Source organism: Schistocerca cancellata, chromosome 8, assembly GCF_023864275.1.
Source record: "Schistocerca cancellata isolate TAMUIC-IGC-003103 chromosome 8, iqSchCanc2.1, whole genome shotgun sequence".
Taxonomy (NCBI): Eukaryota; Metazoa; Arthropoda; class Insecta; order Orthoptera; family Acrididae; genus Schistocerca; species Schistocerca cancellata.
In genome coordinates, this window is record NC_064633.1 from 181,303,560 (window position 1) to 181,324,487 (window position 20,928).

Sequence of the window (20,928 nt, forward strand, 5' to 3'; positions counted from 1 at the left end):
CTCTCAAGCCATGAAGTTCCATTTCGTTTTCCTCCTCCCTTCCCGGTGCTTCACTTTGTTTGCCCAGCAGTGTATACAGAAAAATATTTCATTTTAAAAACAGTGAAAGATGTGCGTTTATCTGAGTACACCGCTCATTAGAGTATAGCTTGTCATGTAGATACGGTATCTTATCATTTTCATGCGACATCTTTATCATTTTCTACACAGACCAATACCTACAAGAAGTGGTCAGTGGAGTACGTGCTTTTAGTCCTGACTTCTCCTTTATTATCAGCAGCTTCTATTTCATGGACACTCTGTCTTGCATGAAACCCAACATTTTGGCTGTGGGCTAATGAGAATTTTCTGTCCTCTCCAAGCATATAAAAGGAGGGCAAAACCGATGGAATACACATGACTATAGCAAGGGAAGGACTCGAAGAACACGGACAGGGATAGTGGCAGAGGACACCGCCCCATTCTGTATTTGCGTACATGACTTGAGGCAGGTAGGTGGAACGATCTGCCCCGCTAATTCGTGGACGTGTCTTCCCATTAGTTGCAGGAAGCTCGCAGTAGAAGTTTCGAGAGCTTTCGATACCGGAACAACGGCTACACACGGCGCGTTTTGGACTTGAGCCGATTGGGACGTCGTATTGCCCCCCAAAGTTAGAGCTGTGATTGGCCGGGAGGTTCTCCAAAAAGTGTATCCTCTCGCGGGTGTAGAGGAGCGAATGAGGGCAGTTGAAGGTGAGATGAGCTACAAGCTGGAGGCGTTGGAGATGTTGTGGACCGGTACGGACACACTGCAGAGTTGTACCACGAGGCAGTGTTGGTAAGACACAATGTGACTGCTTACTTGCGTACCGTTAGTCCGTGATTAGAACTGGTTAGCAGTACCAATGCTTTGCACCAAATTCTTTCCGAATTGATGAAGTCTTTGCCACGTGTGTCGTAAGCTAAGTCTTTAGACCACCATAGTTTAAGTTAAACTGAATGATGGTTCTCATGTTTCAATGGCTGTAATTCACATCAGTTTTTCTCTCTCGTCCCGTGCAAATCCGTTAACCAAATTTTAAGTTTATTAGCAGCGCAGATTTCTGTGAAGGAGTCATGACAAGTTTGTCTCGTGTTCTTTGCTCTCACCAAAGATTCCCTCTGGTTCAGTACGTTGGATCATGGACAAGCTTATAATATCCTTTCCCTTGTTCCCATAGCGGCACCCCCTTCCCACGCTGATCATTGTCAGGTTTGCATTTCGTAACGGACAGTAGCATTTAAGAACATTTTCTGCTACGCAATTAAATTTCCTTCATGTACAATTAACTTTGATAAATCCAAATGTTTAAATTCTCTTTTTTACTTCAAGCTTCCCAGGTCATTTTCAGATGCATCAGACAATAGATTGAGAAAGTTATATGAGGTACTCGTAAACACTGGGTTCATCTCCATAAGGCCATACTGTGTGGCATCAGGATAAAGAAATTGCTTTACTTGTTTTCAGGGCAAAAATTCCTCACACTTTAATTAAACACAGTGTGGCCATTGTACTTACGGGGTACGATACAATCATCAGAATATGCGATAACAACAAGAAATAGGAATTATTAAATATATTTAACTCATATTTTTGCTCTTGTTTTGCTAGCAACAACAATTAAGATCACTAGTTTACCGTCAGACCATTCGATACAACCACACATTAAAACACAGCTGGCAGCTCATAATAGATTACATTACAAATCAGGACTTGGATTTTTCCAGAACGAAGTATCTCTTAAGTTATCGGGGATTTGTATCAGTGCTTTAATTAAGTAATATTAACTGGAGCATTTCCGTGTGTATGAAAAAAATTATCTGCAACAAGTTACTTGGACCTGGTAAATCGACCTTGATACCTCAATTACTTCCGAATTCTTTTCGAAGAAACTATGGAAGTGTAAGTTGAGTCTAGCTCTCATTTCAGGCTTGGCAGAATTATTTCACGGAATCGATACCTCACAAGGCACAAATAAGAGGTGGTCCAGACTTTCGAAAGATATTAGTAATGCAGCGCTAATCTCTAAAAGATAGACCAAACACGATAACTTGAAATACTCAAAGAGAGATGGTAAATTAATTACAAGAAAAGAGATCGATACTGAAAGCGTCTGAGAATATCAAGCCATTTCACTTAGTAGCCGAAACTATTTTAAGTTACGTCAGAATCAAAATGGATTAGTTTCATTGGTGAGTCTTGACGGAGCAGAAGTGCTGTCTGGGCGAAACAAATTTTCCGAAATGTGACATCTGCTGCAAGAGGTGATGTGTTTTAGGATCATTGGACAGCAGAGGTATGCAGCGCCAAGCGAGTATTGGGTCAGTCGCTGTAAACAAATCTTCCCCTTATGATGCTCACCATCCACTTATGTGTTCATACTGAGTACTCCAAAGGAAGTGCTGACGGCTCTGCACCATCCATTATGCACTGGAATGGTGACACACATTCCATTGCATCAGCTTCCTTTATTATGAAACCATTACTGCTTCAGACTGCAATAGACACGCGGTATCATTCTGAGTAGCGAAATCTGACGTTTTCGGTAGAATAGTGCCTCAGCTTCTCCATAATCAATAGTGGTGTGTGTATTGGATATTACCATTGTGACGGCGTGACCCTGTGTTAAGAATCAAAATGCACGAAAACCAATCGTGGTTATTTCATTCACCTTTGATACGACATACTACCTCGGCTTCTACAGCTTGAGGGCAGTCACTGCAGTTACCGCTACAGGTAGATGGCTTTAGAGACTGAGATAATGCCTCCCATTCAGCCAAATCCACATACCAAATTTTGCTAGGATAACCGCTTTGGTAACATTGCACACTTCTTTGACATCTATCAACTATGTCTCTAATATGGTTATTCGTCTAGCAACCGCCGTTGATGATTTGTGGGTTCAGATGAAAACTGCGTTCCCAAGAACATACCTCATAGTATTTAAGGGATCTGATTGTAGTATATGTTGAGGTGAGGGGAGAAGGGACAGAAATTATATTTAATCAGACTGAAAGCCGTGTGACCTCATTGCGCGCAGCGATCGTTGAATACGGACAATCAAGCATAGAACAGCAATCGGTCACAAAATCCATCGTTTTATTACAGCATATGTAGATTTCAGCTTTTACATAGTCATCTTCAGTGCATATAACAACACGTGACATTTGTCCAAAGTGTCATGTTGCAAACAGTATTGGTATAGAGCTTTACTTTTGTCTCATATGAACAGTAAATGTCTCGGACAACGTAGTGTGTTTTATTACCGAAATGTTTTGCAGGCCAGTCACATGTTTGAGAAGGTATTCCATGTACTGTGACCTTTTTCGGCGGTCCTCCCCGCTGTTAACACACTCCTCGCTAGTAAAAGTTTAGCACTATGTGTGCAATACGTAAAATTGTCATTCACATGATTAGCGTTTCAGTGCACCACAAAAATTATGATTTACGCCCACCTAGATTCTCTATATAAAATAATATTCTGTAGTTGATATCTCATTCAGAAATCCAATTTGAATATCGTTTTTTTTTTGTTTTTTTTTCTTTTTTGCAAGAAAGAGATAAGTTTACCAGCGCACGTCGAAATTCAAGAGTGGGAGCTTGTGCCCTATCACACTTGTGGTTTATCTTTCTGTAATGTCGATGTTAGTGTTGCTCGGAATCCAAAGACTGTCATAGCAGATTGAAATCGATGGGCTCAGAAGGGCCGGCCGCTGTGGCTGAGCTGTTCTAGACCCTTCAGTCCAGAACAGCGCTGCTGCTACGGTCGCAGGTTCGAATCCTGCCTCGGGCATGGATGTGTGTGATGTCCTTAGGTTAGTTAGGCTTAAGTAGTTCTAAGTCTAGGGTAGTGATGACCTCCGATGTTAAGTCCCATAGTGCTTAGAGCCATTTGAACCATTTTTGGCTCAGAAAGACAATACAGCTACGTTAAATACGTTGAGTCACGATTTTTTGCAGCAAGGTAAGTCTCCACACGGACAGGGCGACGATGTGTGGAGGACCACGGACATTCAATACGGGGGTCATTGTTTGTGCTGGCCTTAACTCAGCAGCGGAGGGGTGCGTGCCGACTGTCTAACGTACAACGGTCATATTGGCACAGGAGGGGCACCACTTGTTTCTACACTCCTGGAAATGGAAAAAAGAACACATTGACACCGGTGTGTCAGACCCACCATACTTGCTCCGGACACTGCGAGAGGGCTGTACAAGCAATGATCACACGCACTGCACAGCGGACACACCAGGAACCGCGGTGTTGGCCGTCGAATGGCGCTAGCTGCGCAGCATTTGTGCACCGCCGCCGTCAGTGTCAGCCAGTTTGCCGTGGCATACGGAGCTCCATCGCAGTCTTTAACACTGGTAGCATGCCGCGACAGCGTGGACGTGAACCGTATGTGCAGTTGACGGACTTTGAGCGAGGGCGTATAGTGGGCATGCGGGAGGCCGGGTGGACGTACCGCCGAATTACTCAACACGTGGGGCGTGAGGTATCCACAGTACATCGATGTTGTCGCCAGTGGTCGGCGGAAGGTGCACGTGCCCGTCGACCTGGGACGGGACCGCAGCGACGCACGGATGCATGCCAAGACCGTAGGATCCTACGCAGTGCCGTAGGGGACCGCACCGCCACTTCCCAGCAAATTAGGGACACTGTTGCTCCTGGGGTATCGGCGAGGACCATTCGCAACCGTCTCCATGAAGCTGGGCTACGGTCCCGCACACCGTTAGGCCGTCTTCCGCTCACTCCCCAACATCGTGCAGCCCGCCTCCAGTGGTGTCGCGACAGGCGTGAATGGAGGGACGAATGGAGACGTGTCGTCTTCAGCGATGAGAGTCGCTTCTGCCTTGGTGCCAATGATGGTCGTATGGGTGTTTGGCGCCGTGCAGGTGAGCGCCACAATCAGGACTGCATACGACCGAGGCACACAGGGCCAACACCCGGCATCATGGTGTGGGGAGCGATCTCCTACACTGGCCGTACACCACTGGTGATCGTCGAGGGGACACTGAATAGTGCACGGTACATCCAAACCGTCATCGAACCCATCGTTCTACCATTCCTAGACCGGCAAGGGAACTTGCTGTTCCAACAGGACAATGCACGTCCGCATGTATCCCGTGCCACCCAACGTGCTCTAGAAGGTGTAAGTCAACTACCCTGGCCAGCAAGATCTCCGGATCTGTCCCCCATTGAGCATGTTTGGGACTGGATGAAGCGTCGTCTCACGCGGTCTGCACGTCCAGCACGAACGCTGGTCCAACTGAGGCGCCAGGTGGAAATGGCATGGCAAGCCGTTCCACAGGACTACATCCAGCATCTCTACGATCGTCTCCATGGGAGAATAGCAGCCTGCATTGCTGCGAAAGGTGGATATAGACTGTACTAGTGCCGACATTGTGTATGCTCTGTTGCCTGTGTGTATGTGCCTGTGGTTCTGTCAGTGTGATCATGTGATGTATCTGACCCCAGGAATGTGTCAATAAAGTTTCCTCTTCCTGGGACAATGAATTCACGGTGTTCTTATTTCAATTTCTAGGAGTGTAGTTGCCTTGCGCCACCACGTCATCCCAGTTGTGCATACAGCACCATGATAGATGCATCCCTTTTGTGAAAGCTCCGAAGAAAACGACCGAACATGAATTGCATTCTTCATTATCATATGGACTCAGCACTTGGCGTGACTGTACCATCTACTACACAACACAGTCACCTCTGGTTCGCATAGCCGGTAAAATGGACACCAGCTGTTACTTTCCTGGCGTGTTAGAGCTAATCTTCGAGGCTGCCGTATTCTTATGTTTCAGCAAGATAACACAAAGCAATGTTTCCCGTGCTGTCCAGAACTACCTCGCTACAAATGATGTTCGGCAGTTGCCATGGTCAGTATGTACTCTAGATTTCCCACTCTCTGAAAGTATCTGGTCATAGCTTGCCAAAAGGCTGGCACGCCAAAACTCGCCAGTCACTCTGATTCGTGACTGTCAGCGTAGTGAAACAGCATACAATTATGTGTCAGTATCTCTCACTGAAGCTCATTTGGAATTGATGTCCAATCATTATTGCTGCCACAGACGTGTAGTATTCGATCTCAATCACAATATAAAAAAGTTGATATTTAACTTCATCTGGAATCATCTAGATGAATACTGAAAGGAATCGGCTAAATTTCAGTTACACGGTAAATCACACAGATCTAAAGGCTGTAAGTTCAACTAAATACTTAAAGATTACAAATACGTAATTTAAACGTTACCATAGGTAATTTTCTGAGAAAAGCGAACCAAAGACTGCGATTTATTGGCTTAGAAAGAGCAATAAGTCTACTAAAAGAGACTGCTTACACCATGTTTGTCCGCCATCTTCTGCAGTATTGCTGTGCGGTGTAGAATCCGCGTCAGATGGAACTGACGGAGGACATTGAAAAAGTTGAAAGAAGGGCAGCTCATTTTGTATTATCGCGAAATGGGGGAGAGAGAGTGCCACTGACATCATAAGTGAATTAGAGTAACAAACGTGAACCGTGATGGCAGCTATTAAAACAAAGGCGTTTTTCGTTGCAGAAGGATGTTCTCGTGAAATTTCACTCACAGACTTTCTGCTCCTATTGCATAAATATCCACCTACAAAGGGAGAAATGAGCATCATCACAATGAAATAAGAAAAATCAAGGGTCGAACTTATCTTCCTTTCTTGCTTCCTCCTCGTTGTGTAAGGTCGAATTTGTTATGTGATGAAGAACAGTTCTTGTCCTTTTTCGTCATTTATTAACACCAGACACGGCTTCTACAGACATGTGAATCAAACAACTTACATCTTCTGACGACTGGCATATTATATTGCAAGAAGTAAGTTAATGACAGACTGGCTGGCATAGTATCTTTACAGACCAAAAGCTAAACAGACTAGCAGAATTTCCGCGCAACGCCCATGCTTGCAACCTCTCGTTTGCAGCGATAGTATTCTCGAATGAAAACATTTTATTTTCAATAACTTTTTAATCGGCAAATTAAATTTTACCAAAGTATACATTTACAGAAACCTGAGCATTAGAGTCACAAGAATATAATATTGGTTAGTCACATAGTATTCAATTTTACGAAAGACTACTCCATACTGCGAAAGTTTTTGTTATCAATAACTTAAAAAATGTTCACATGTGTGTGAATTCCTAAGGGACCAAACTGCTGAAGTCATCGGTCCCTAGACTTACACACAAACTAACTTATGCCAAGAACAACACACACATCCATGCCCGAGGGAGGACTCGAATATCCGGCCGGAGGGGCCGCGCAATCCGTGGCATTGCGCCTCAAACCGTGCAGCTAGGATTATACCAACAGCCTGATAAATAAATGGCGAGTAATGAAGGATAATGTGGAATATATTTAATAAATTTCAACATTACATGTTTAATTCGCAGCATAAAAGAAACGAAGTGTTATTTGCATCATCAGATCCCACTTTTGTTTTTAATTGCTTCCTTTGTTCTAACATAAATGATGTGTAGAACGTACGTATTGTACTTGACTATAGGCCAAAAGAAATGCTAATATATTCCTCTCTATTAAAAGATTCTGAAGAGCGAGGTACCAGATGTCTCATTATACCTTCCTCATCAGCTTTAAAAAAATTCCCAAAAATTTTGCCATGCGAACATATTCGCGCTCTTTTTAACATGCAACTCACTTCTCACCCCCACAAGCTCCCCTAACTGTAACTCTCTCACACGCCATCTATCGCTGTAAAGGTTCATACTCATCCACTCCCACTCGCGCATTCTCAGTCCCTCATTCAGCCCAGTTCATTGTCATTATATCTTTTGTGTCTCTAACTGCGCTTGTCTCCTGTCTCACAGCCACAGTCTCCTTCGTTCTGTCCTGCTAATACTGCTACCTCTCACTACAACTGTCTCGCCCTTGCTCTCTCTTACTGTAACTATCTCATTCATTCCTTCCCACTGTCGCTATCTCTCTCTCTTACACATTGTCATTCTAATAGACTGTCTCTCATTATTACTGGCACTCACCCACTTTCACTTTCTCCTTCTCTTTATTCCTCTCCCACTGGCACTGTCTCCTTCACTCTTTTCCTAGCACTGTTCTGTCAATGTCACTTATGTTCCACTGCCAGTCTGTCTTTTTCTCTCACACTGCCATTGTCTCTTTCGTTCTTTCTGTACCACAACCATCGTCTACTATCTCCCTATATTAATCACTTTTACATCTCTTTCCCACTACCACCGACTACTTCTCTCTCACCATGAAAAAGTGCGAGTATGTCCGCATCTCAAAATTTCAGGCAGCCGTAACCCACTTTTCAATCAGAGTCTTTGAAACAGGAGCATATTCGCCTTTTTTCTGCTCCAATAGGAGCACGCCACTCATACGAAAAGAACTTTATTGGTCAGTAAAATTTTGATAGTTTACTTAGGTGAAACTGAAATAACACAAAACTAATTTTACATCTCATCCATATTTTTATGTGCACAAAAATTTTTCCTGTGCCTTAGTACTACTACGTATGCTTCCCAGAACCCTTTTGATGATGATTGAAACACTTTACGAAATCTTTCTCCGTGTTACGCCACTTCTTAAATTACGTTTTCGCCTCACATCAGGTTTTACGTACATATTTTACATGTACAAGTAGGGTAATTTTGAATCTCTGTATTTCGGAAATGGGTGAAGATATCAAGAAATTTTGCAGTGTTGTTGGTGACTGGTATCTTAGGAATATATCGTAAGCATTACACCTATTTGCTATGCATAGCGGTTTTGGATTCTGCGGCTCGGTTCTGGTACCTAAAAATAATGTTTTTAGGGTTGTTTCTCGGTAACGGATAAAGATTTTTGAAAGCGGATAGATGGTACTTCTAGATAAATGCCTAAAGAACATTCCGTTAAAATATGAGCTATTTGCTAGTGTTAGTTGCTTTTCTCAGGAACCGCCCATGAACTAAATAAGCCACTTCAGGCGTACCGTAGACCACGTGTAATACAAAAAGTAGGATAGTTACAGTAAGACGATCCTTTTGTTGGGTATACAAATTGTCCCTAGCTCAAGGCCTATCCAAAACACTTAACGCCATCTTTTTATCAGCAATATAACCCCAAGTATGAGCCCCGGAAAAATCTACTTTGTATGGGCGGCGTTTTGGAACCTACTGATGGTGCACACCGTAGCTTGCTTATCGATAAGTAATCATATTTATCGCATAATTCAACTATGAGCTAGTGTCGAGAGTATTTGTGAACATTGGTATCGTTAACTACAGTGTTGGAAATTTACCTACCCCTCCCCCTTCCCCCACCGCCCCAGAAACATATCAGGTATCAGCTTCGTGATCGCAATTTCGCACCTAAGTCACCTACAAATTTAATCACATATTCCTCTAACTGTGGTGTATACCCACAGCAAGTAAAATTTCGTCGTTATCGGTGCTGATGCTGAACTTGTAATGGCTAGCAGTTATAGGTACGCTTTACCAAAACTAGGGTTCGGTAGTTTTGGTACACTACATAAATGACGTAGAAAATCGTAGGATTACCGGTAGCATTGGTAGGAAAAGAAATATAAATGAATGTGTGGGTGAGAAACTCGGAGCCAACGGCTTCTGTTTGTTTTTTGTTTGTTTGTTTTGCATATAATAAGAACCGCACATCGTTCAGAGTTAGTTCATTATTTTACATCCTTATGAAATATAATCTGCGTTTTGTAAGTATCTATAAGTAGTTGATGGCGTAACTTTTGCGCTTTTATGTAACCAAAACAATCATTTTTTATGCAAGTACATTTTACATGCACAAACATAAAAAAATATATAATTATTTTTGTTATTTTATACTCAATAGAAAGTTCTTCATCATGAACAATGGCAAGTGTTGTCTGCTTCTGTTGATAAGTGGAAAATTTGTTTGTGAATAACAGAAACACGTTTTATATAAGCTCGAAGTATGGACGGGATGTTTGATATGTTTTTGTTACGAGTTTTTTTTATTTTATCTTTTTTCGGGAATTTTGTTTTCTATCACTATATGATAACTCTGTGCTTTTTTCTTATTCTTGCTACACCATCCTTCTTTTTCACGTTACAAATCAACAATTTTCGAATAAAATCTGACAATTCGAATTTTTCTATAAATGCTGTCCTTTTTTAAGTAACAGACAGGAGAATAACTCAATAGAGTAGTAATGTTCCATAGGTTAAGCGACCCTTTACACACTGAGGCGACAAAATGCATGAGATACCCCTCACATCGTGTCACACCTCTTTTTGCCCAGCTTAATGCAGCAGACCAAGTCGTTGGAAGTTCCCTGCGGAAATAATGCGACTAGAACCGCACGGCCACTCCTGCCGGCTGTGATTCTATAGTTTCGTACTTATTTTCTGATAGAGGCTATCAAGACGAATCCAATGATGTGTAACAGTAAGGTCTTTGAAGGTCAACAAAGGTCACAAAGGTGGCATGAACGTCCATTTGCAGAAGGTGTTTGATGTGATGACCATTGGTATCAATGCAGTGCTGCAATCTTCTTATCATGGATTGAGTGGTATTTCTTGTCACTTCGGCACTTATCGAAGCACATGCTCTGACAAGTCTCTCTCGCATATCTTCAAATGTAGTTGAAATGTCTTTACAAACAATGTCTTACACGAATCCCTACAAGAAAAAATCCAGAGGCGTCAAGTCTGGCGAACCAGCCGGCCACGACACATCTCCTCGCCTCCAATCCAACGATTTGGGAATTGTCTCTGTAACTCATTTCTAGCCATCAGCGAAAAATGTGCCAGACATCCATCGTGTTGATACCACATTCTATTCCTTGTTCCTAAATGTATTTCTTCCAGTAACAGACCTAATGTTTCTTGCAGGTATGTGGTATCCTTCCTACCATTAAGACTTCCTTCAATGAAATCGGGGCCTATAATTCTGTCCTCCGGCATCCTACACCATACATTCACCGACCACGGTTTTTGGTGTGCAACTTTCCGCAGCCAACATGGACTTTCAGTTGCCCAATAATGCATATTACTCAAATTAATATTTCCGTGGTTCGTGAATGTAGGCTCGTCAGTAAATAAAATAAAATTAATAAATGTGTCATCCCTCTCAATCTGAAGTTGAGCCCATCGGCAGAATTCAATGCAAAGCATACAATCCGTACCAGTCAATTCTTGGTGGAGACTGACATGGTATGGATCATATTTATGGTGATGCAGAAGACAGACAACACTACTCTGGCTCATGCCAGATTCCCTTGTGATTTGACTCGAACTAACACAAGGATGTCGAACCACAATGGCAAGAGTACCAATTTCCGTTTCCCTCGTTAGTAACTTTCCTTTGCCGGATATATCTCCGATGCGTTAAAGATCCGGTTGTTCTCAATTTATCATACACATATTTAAATGTACGACGTGTAGGGTGAGTACGTTGAGGATATCTTTCAGCGTATAAGTCTCCAGCTCTAGCTGTATTTCGTTGGCATTCTCCGTAAATGAGAAGCATGGCGACTTGTTCTTGGAAGGAATACATCATTCACATTCGCTTGTTTCGACGATACCATTCTTGCCGTTGAGTTCTTACCGGTTTGCGAAGCCGTCGAATGGTGTTAACATGTCAATGGCACGTTCGATGGATACGCCGTAGCCGGCCGGTGTGGCCGTGCGGTTCTAAGCGCGTCAGTTTGGAACCGCGTGACCGCTACGGTCGCAGGTTCGAATCCTGCCTCGGGCATGGATATGTGTGTTGTCCTTAGGTTAGGTTAGGTTAGGTTAGGTTTAAGTAGTTCTAAGTTCTAGGGGACTTATGACCTCAGTAGTTAAGTCCCATAGCGCTCAGAGCCATTTGAACCATTTGATACGCCGTATTCGTCGAATATTTACTATTTGCACGATATACGAGAATAGTCAGAGCATGTGCTTCGATAAGTGCCGAAATGGTAAGGAATACCACTCAATCCATGATAAGAAGATTGCAGAACTGCAGTGATACCAATGGTCATTATGTCGAACACATTTTGTAAATGGACGTTCATGCCACCTTTGTGACCTTCGTTGACCTTCAAAGATCTTACTGTTACACATCATTGGATTCGTCTCGATAGCCGCTATCAGAAAATAAGCACAAAATTACAGCATCCCATTTAAAAAAACAAAGTTAACTTTCATATCTCCGACGCGACCCCACCTAGCATCAAACAACCAACGTCGTATTGTCACCACGTTGTCCCATGTAACATTTGTCCCACAACCCTTTCAGCTACTGCCATACTTTCGGAGTTATTCTAGGTGGCAATAGTTAGTGACTCACCCTGTACATCCTCACTGGGTTTCTAGACGATTCAGCGATTCCGGTGTCTAGGGGAATCTAGTAATACACCGATCACATATGAAGAAAAAGAGATCGAGATGAGGTAACGCCCGATAGGTATGCAAGATGTGGCTATGGTCTTAACTGACCAAGGCTACTTGGGAAATTACCGTAGTCAACGTTTGCTTCTCGATGGAATTAACGTCCAGGGAGAAGCAATAAAAACTCTGAGGTTTGCCAATGACATTTTAATTCAGTCAGAGAGAACAAAGGACTTGGAAGGATAGTTGAACGGAATGTTCAAAAATGTTCAAAATGTGTGTGAATTCCTACGGGACCAAACTTCTTAGGTCACCGGTCCCTACACTTACACGCTACTTAAACTAACTTCTGTTAAGAACAACACACATACCCATGCCCAAGGGAGGACTCCAACCTCCGGCGGGAGGAGCCATGTGGACCGTGACATGACGCCCGAAACCACGCGGCTGAATGGAGTGGACAGTGACTTGAAAAGAGAATGTAAGATGAACATCAACAAAAGCCAGACGAGAATAATAGAATGTAGTCGAATTAAATCTAGTGATTCCGAGGGAATTAGATTAGGAAATGAGACACTTGAAGTAGTAGATGAGTTTTATTGTATGGGAAGCAAAATAACTGATGACGGTCGAAATAGGGAGTACATAAAATGTAGAGTGACAATGGCAAGAAATGCGTTTCTGAAGAAGAGAAATTTGTTAACATCGAGTATAGATTTAAGTGTCAGGAAGTCCTTTCTGAAAGTATTTGTATGGTGTGTAGCCATGTATGGAAGTGAAACATGGACGATAAACAGTTTAGACAAGAAGAGGATAGAAGCCTTTGAAATGTAGTGCTACAGAAGAATGTTGAAAATTATATGAGTAGCTCACGTAACTAATGAGGAGGTTCTGAATAGAATTGGAGAGAACAGAAACTTTTGCCACAACCTGACTAGAAGAAGGGAGTGGTTGGTAGGACACATTCTCAAGCATGAAGGGATCACCAATTTAGTACTGGAGGGAAACGTGAGGGGTAAATATCGTAGAGGAAGACCAAGAGATGAATACATTAAGCAGATTCAGAAGGATCTGGGTTGCAGCAGTTACTCGGAGGTGGAGATGCTTGCACAGGGTAGAGTAGCATGGAGAGCGGAATGAAACCAGTCGTTGGACTGAAGACAGCAACAACAACAAGAAGTTTAATCATAACATGGAAGCTTTCACGGCCGGCGTCTTCATTAATTAAAACTTCCTGGATGAATTGCCGTGGTCCATATATAAAACTTCTTCTCCTTCCTGACGTTTCGTTGCCTACTGCGGGCAGCATCTTCTGAGGTGAGTCGGCGACTGGCTGCTGGGCGCTGGAGGTCCCGCTTATATAGAGCGCTTAGATGGCGCCACCACTCATCACGTGCTTTCGACTTTAAAACTATCTCTGGCTAGTGCCATCTCTCTCGATTACAGGTAATCGATTGTCACTTCGTTGGTGCAAAGTCGACCGCCATATCTTGTCTAGTTTTAATCCTTCTTCTTTTTTATTAAAATTATTTTCGTGCTGGTAGATCTCTATAGCTTCTCTATACATGCGGGTATAATAACGTGAGGTCCTAGCTATCACGTTTGACTCACTAAATTTTATTTCGTGATCACCGTCTTTGAAAACGTATTCCGCTACAGCTGATTTGTCAATTTGTCCCAATCTACAGTTCCTTTTGTGTTCCGTTAGGCGGGTATTAACACTCCTTTTAGTTATTACAATATAAACCATGCCACAGCTACACGGAATTTTATACACACCTGGGGTGGCTAAGGGTTGTCGTGCGTCTTTCACCGATCTTAAACTTTCACTAATCTTCTTGGTAGGCCGAAAGGTTGTCTCCACTTGAAACTTGCCCAAGTCCTTCACAATACGGTCCGTGATATAATGAATAAATGGAAGAAAAACTTTTCCAGTCGACGGTTGTTGTGTATTTTCGGACACTTTTCTTCTAGGGTGGAGTGCTCGTTGTCAGTGTACCCATTCCTCTTGAAAGCCGTTCGCAAATGGCTTAATTCATCTTGCAAATAAATTGGCTCACAGATGTTATTAGCCCTGTCCACTAAAGTTTTTATGACTCCTCTCTTCTGCCTAGGATGATGATTCGAATCCTTATGTAGGTAACGATCGGTGTGTGTGTGTGTCTTTCCTATATACCTTGTGCCCTGAAGTCCCATCTGCCCGTTTAATAACCAATACATCCAAAAAAATTAGTTGTCGATTACTCCCTTTCTCCGTGGTGAATTGTATCTTTGGATTGAAACTGTTTATGTGAACCAAAAAATCAGTTCCACTTAGCATGATTCCATATCACAAAGGTGTCATCCACATATCGATATCATTTCAAAGGGCTTTCATTGGCCGACTGCAGCACTTGTTGTTCGAAAAATTCCATAAATAGATTAGCAATAACTGGGCTCAGAGGGCTACCCATGGCGACCCCACCAATTTCTTCATAAAACTCGTTGTTACATTGAAAATAAGTCGAGGATAGACAATGTCGAAACAAAGCTATTATATCAGTAGGAAACATATCAACTATGTAAGAAAGAGCTTCGTCAACAGGGACCATGGTGAACAGGGATACTACATCGAAACTGACAAGGATGTCACTTGGACTAACTGTGATCTCCGTCAATTTTTCGATATAATGCATGGAATTTTTAATATGAGTGTCAATTTTACCTATATACGCTTGCAACAAAGAAGCAAGATATCTAGCCAGCTCTTGAGTAGAAGCCCCAATGGCACTTACTATCGGTCTCAATGGGACATTGGGCTTGTGTATCTTAGGTAACCCATACAGTCTAGGAGGGTAAGCTTCCGTTTTGCAAAGGTATTTTTTATGTTCTGTAGGTAGCCTACGTTAGTTTTACAGCTCTAATAGCACTTGGACCTGCCCACAGCTGGCACGAAAGCGGAACTGAGGACCTGCCGGCGGTGGTGGACTACGTGCTGCAGCAGACGCGCCGGCCGCAGCTGGTGTACGTGGGGCACTCGATGGGCGGCACCATGTTCTACGTGCTGGCCTCGCTGCGGCCCGAGTACAGCCGCAAGGTGCGGGCCGCGTTCCTCCTGGCGCCCGTCGCCTTCATATCAGATCTCTACAGCCCACCGCTGCGCGCCGCCGCGCCTCTGGCGCAGTCCATCGCCGTAAGTACTCGACTCCTAGTGACGCGCATGCGCAGAGCCCGAAGGTGCAAGGCCGCATTATAAGTTACTCACAAGTTTTCTAACGGTTAGTTCTGTCACAGAAAGCAAAGAACTAGGAAGACCAGTTGAATAGGTTCCATAGTGCTTGAAGAGTAAGATGGTCAGAAACAAAACTAAAACAAGGACAATGGAGTGTAGAAGAATTACGAGGAGCGTTGCATAACTGATAGACCACTTTTTTTTTCTTGGCCAATTTCGGTGGAAAAAATGGCAGAACTCGTTGTGAGACGTCATGCAATATTCTCGCTTCAGCCTCTATGGTTTCATGAACTTCTGGTAGGTAGCGGCGCAATACGTAGCCTTCAAAATGCCGTCTGCAACACAGGTGTGCTTCATGCAGAGAACTGTCACTGAATTTATTTTGGCGGAAAACCAAACATCGCAGATCTTCACAGGCACTTGCGGAATATCTACGAAGAGACTGAAGAAATGCACGGTCAGTCGTCGGGCGTCGTATCATCGCAACTACACTACTGGCCATTAAAATTGCTACACAAAGAAGATATGCAGATGAGGAACGGGTATTCATTGGACAAATATATTATACTAGAACTGACATGTGATTACATTTTCACGCAATTTGGGTGCATAGATCCTGGGAAATCAGTACCCAGAACAACCACCTGTGGCCGTATTAACGGCCTTGATACGCCTGGGCATTGAGTCAAACAGGGCTTGGATGGCGTGTGCAGGTACAGCTGCCCATACAGCTTCAACACGATGCCACAGTTCATCAAGAGTAGTGACTGGCGTATTGTGACGAGCCAATTGCTCGGCCACCATTGACCAGACGTTTTTAATTAGTGAGAGATCTGGAGAAGGTGCTGGCCAGGACAGCAGTCGAACATTTTCTGTATCCAGAAAGGCCCGTACAGGACCTGCAACATACGGTGGTGCACTATGTGGTGTCACCGCCAGACACCACACTTGCTAGGTGGTAGCCTTTAAATCGGCCGCGGTCCGTTAGTATACCTCGGACCCGCGTGTCGCCACTATCAGTGATTGCAGACCGAGCGCCGCCACACGGCAGGTCTAGAGAGTCTTCCTAGCACTCGCCCCAGTTGTACAGCCGACTTTGCTAGCGATGGTTCACTGACAAATTACGCTCTCATTTGCCGAGACGATAGTTAGCATAGCCTTCTACTACGTCATTTGCTACGACCTAGCAAGGCGCCATTACCAGTTACTATTGATGCTGTAAAACATGTACCGTCAAGAGCGATGTTCACCAATTATGGATTAAAGTTAAGTATTCCAGCAGCTACGTACGTTTTTTGGCTAGTCTCTTTTCCTTGACCTGTTCCAGACCTCACGCCAGCCTGCGTGAGCTAAAACGCGTGCCTTTCGGCTTCCTCTTATAGTGGGTTGGCTGTCTTGCCAATCCACAACACACTATCCTGCTGAAATGTAGGGTTTTGCAGGGATCGAATGAAGGGTAGAGCCACTGGTCGTAACACATCTGAAATGTAATGTAACGTCCACTGTTCAAAGTGCTGTCAATGCGAACAAGAGGTGACCGAGACGTGTAGCCATTGGCACCCCATACCGCCGGGTGATACGCCAGTATGGCGATGATGAATACACGCTTCCAATGTGCGTTCACCGCGATGTCACCAAACACGGATGTGACCGTCATGATGCTGTAAACAGAACCTGGATTCATCCGAAAAATGTTTTGCTATTCGTGCACACAGGTTCGTCGTTGGGTACACCATCGCAGGCGCTCCTGTCTGTGATGCAGCGTCAAGGGTAACCGCAGCCATGGTCTCCGAGCTGATAGTCCATGCTGCGGCAGACGTCGTCGAACTGTTCGTGCATATGGTTGTCGTCTTGCAAACGTCCCCATCTGTTGACTCAGGGATCGAGACGTGGCTGCACGATCCGTTACAGCCATGCGGATAAGATGCCTGTCATCTCGACTGCTAATGATACGCGGCCGTTGGGATCCAGCACGGCGTTCCGTATTACCCTCCTGACTCCACCGATTCAATATTCTACTAACAGTCATTAGATCTCGACCAATGCTAGCAGCAATGTTGCTATACGATAAATCGCAATCGCGATAGGCTACAATCCGACCTTTATCAAAGTCAGAAATGTGATGGTACGCAATTCTCCTCCTTACACGAGGCATCTCAACAACGTTTCACCAGGCAACGCAGGTCAACTGCTCTTTGTGTATGAGAAATCGGTTGGAAACTTTCCTCATGTCAGCACGTCGTAGGTGTCGCCACCAGTGCCAACCTTGTGTGAATGCTCTAAAAAGCTAATCATTTGCATATCACAGCATCTTCTTCTTGTCGGTTGAATGTCGCGTCAGTAGCACCTCATCTTCGTGGTGTAGCAATTTTAATGGCCAGTAGTGTAGGTCGCACTAACCTGTCCGATCTCCAGCGTGCCGCCCTGCCGCACTCAGGTGTGACTCCTGCAATGTTCAACACGCGGACACTGTCTTCGATGTGATCGGCGGATCACAATCAGACACCTCCCTGGTCAACTCGACGTCTCTGTTAGTAGCGCCGACACACTCATTCACGAGTTGGACTATTCAATGATGTGTGTCCGCTGGATTCCTCGCCGCCTAAGACAAGACCATAAAGACCAACGAAGGACCACCTGTGCAGAATTGCCTGCGCGTTACGAGACTGGTCGTGACAACTTTTTGTCGAACATCGTCACAGCCGATGAAACATGGGTTCAATACTTCGAACTAAAAAAGAAAACTAAATGGTTCAAACAGCTCTGAGCACTATGGGACTTAACATCTGAGGTCATCAGTCCCCTAGAACTTATAACTACTTAAACCTAACTAACGTAAGGACATCACACACATCCATGGCCCAGGCAGGTTTCGAACCTGCGACGGTAGCCGTCGCGCGGTTCCGGACTGAAGCTCCTAGAACCGCTAGCCACCGCTGCCGGCGTAAAGAAAACTAAACTCCGTCCGAACAGGCCTAGCAAGGCCCAACGGTACCGACGGGCGCCGGGTCATCCTCATCCACAGGAGTCACTGGATGCGGATATGGGCGGGCATATGGTCAGCACACGGCTCTCCCGGCCGTATGTCAGTTTACGAGACCGGAGCTGCCACTTCTTAATCAAGTAGGTCTTCTGTGTGCCTCACAAAGGCTGAGTGCACCCCGCTTGCAGACCGGATGGTCACCCATCCAAGTGCTAGCCCAGCCCGACGACGCTTAAATCGGTGATCCGACAGGAACAAAAAAATGTTCAAATGTGAGTGAAATCTTATGGGACTCCTAAGGTCATCATCCCTAAGCTTTATGCACTACTTAACCTAAATTAACCTAAGGACAAACACACACACAGCCATGCCCGAGGGAGGACTCGAACCTCCGCCGGGACCAGCCGCACAGTCCATGACTGCAGCGCCTCAGACCGCTAGGCTAAACCCGCGCGGTGCCACTTCACCTATCCTCCGATGAAAAAGTTCGAAGTCTCTCCCTCAGTCTGTAAAGTCATGGCGACGATCCTCTGGGACTCTGGCCTCATGGTGCAGCTATCAACTCTCAAGTATACTGTGCTACACTCAGGAAACTGAATTAACGACTTCGTTAGGTTTGTCGCCACACAAATGCAGAGGAACGTCTCCTTCATGACAACGCTAGGCCTCACCCTGGAGGAGCCCACAAAAATTCATTGGACTGTTCTTTCTCATCCACCCTACAGCACGGATCTCGCACCTTCCGTCTTCCAGCTCTTTGGCCCAATGAAGGATGCAGTTCGCAAGTAACACTAAGTGGATGTTGGAAAGGTTACTGATGCAGCGAGACGTTGGCTCCGACGTCTATCAGTAAGTGATACCCTGAGGACATACAGCCCCTTCCAGTAAGGTTCAAATGGCTCTGAGCACTATGGGACTTAACATCTGTGGTCATCAGTCCCCTAGAACTTAGAACTACGTAAACCTAACTAACCTAAGGACATCACACACATCCATGCCCGAGGCAGGATTCGAACCTGCGACCGTAGCAGTCGCGCGGCTCCGGACTAGGCGCCTAGAACCGCGAGACCAACGCGGCCGGCCCCAGTAAGGTGACGTAAGGCCGTGGCGTTTAATATTACGTCGAAAAATAGTGCTTTATAGCCAGAAGAGTGGGGAATAGTATGGTACACTGGAATCCTGAATGAAACCAAATTGCTTTCAGAAAGAAATATGTTGCATCACTTATCGAACGCCCCTGATAAATCAGGCGATACTAAAGGAATTAGATTATCAAATGATACATTAAATGCAGCAGATGGGTTTTGCCATTTGGGTAGCTAAATAACTGACGATGACGGAATTAGAACAGATACAAATTTTAAGAGTATCAAGCGACTCAAAGCGAGGTTGGCATCTTATATTTATTGTAGCAGTGCAGAGAATCAATATGGCTCTGCCAGCAAACATTCTCGATCAAATCAGCAGACCAGTACTTCTAATTTGTCTCGCACGCCGCACATTGTTCAAGGTGTGATTGCAGTGCGATGCTGTGGCGAAACAAGAAGTAGTCGCACCCCAATCCGTTGGTACTCGTTTAATACAGGGTCCAGTGACATTTGGCCACTGCCTACATTCGACGTCAACGTGAAGTAAGCACTGACAGACGTCAGGTGGCAGAACTAGTAGTGGAGGGCACCAGGGTGGTCAGAAACAATCTGAAAAGCTTGTAAGGCTGTTGCAGGGTAGGTTGTGCTGAGGAGTAGGTCTTAAGGAAAGAATACGATACGTTGCGCCGTTTCCGAGTTAATTAGCACTGGAGTTAGCCAATCAAGTCGTTTCGCTTGTAAATTCAAGCGGCTGGCCAGAGACGGTGTCGCAAAACGTGTTCTTCGTTTTGTTCCCTAAAACCGAAGAAGAGAGCGATACAAAAATTGCATATAGGATGGTAGAAAGAATCGAACCCGAGCCAAAGACAGCAGCTACGTGCGCTATCATCAACACTATGAGAACAACTGACACTAATTGTATCGTGCGGGCCGCTTGAATTTGCGTGCACGACCGCCTGTTTGGCTAACTTCAGTGCTGCAGAAAGTGTTTACTGAGGCTTTTAACAGGTGGCCACATCTGAGGGTGGACAGTGAATAACTGAATCCAGGCTTTTCCAGATGCGCGATCTGTAGTTGCGCGCCAGCAGAGACACTTTGCTGCTCGGCAGGGTAGTCAAGTCGCACGCCGCTTTGGGGTCCTGCAACGCACGATTACAGAGGCGCATTTGGAAAATGTTCAAATGTTCAAATGTGTGTGAAATCTTATGGGACTTAACTGCTATGGTCATCAGTCCCTAAGCTTACACACTACTTAACCTAAATCA

General features: G+C 44.6%; 1 protein-coding gene across 1 annotated transcript in view; it reads left to right on the forward strand.

Annotated features, from left to right (window-relative positions):
* LOC126095457 (lipase 3-like) overlaps positions 1–20,928 on the forward strand; it is a 233,423-nt gene that overhangs the window by 148,522 nt on the left and 63,973 nt on the right. The window contains exon 4 of the mRNA XM_049910249.1: positions 15,307–15,553. Within this exon, the coding sequence (XP_049766206.1) occupies positions 15,307–15,553 (247 nt within the window). The remainder of the gene's footprint in view (positions 1–15,306; positions 15,554–20,928) is intronic.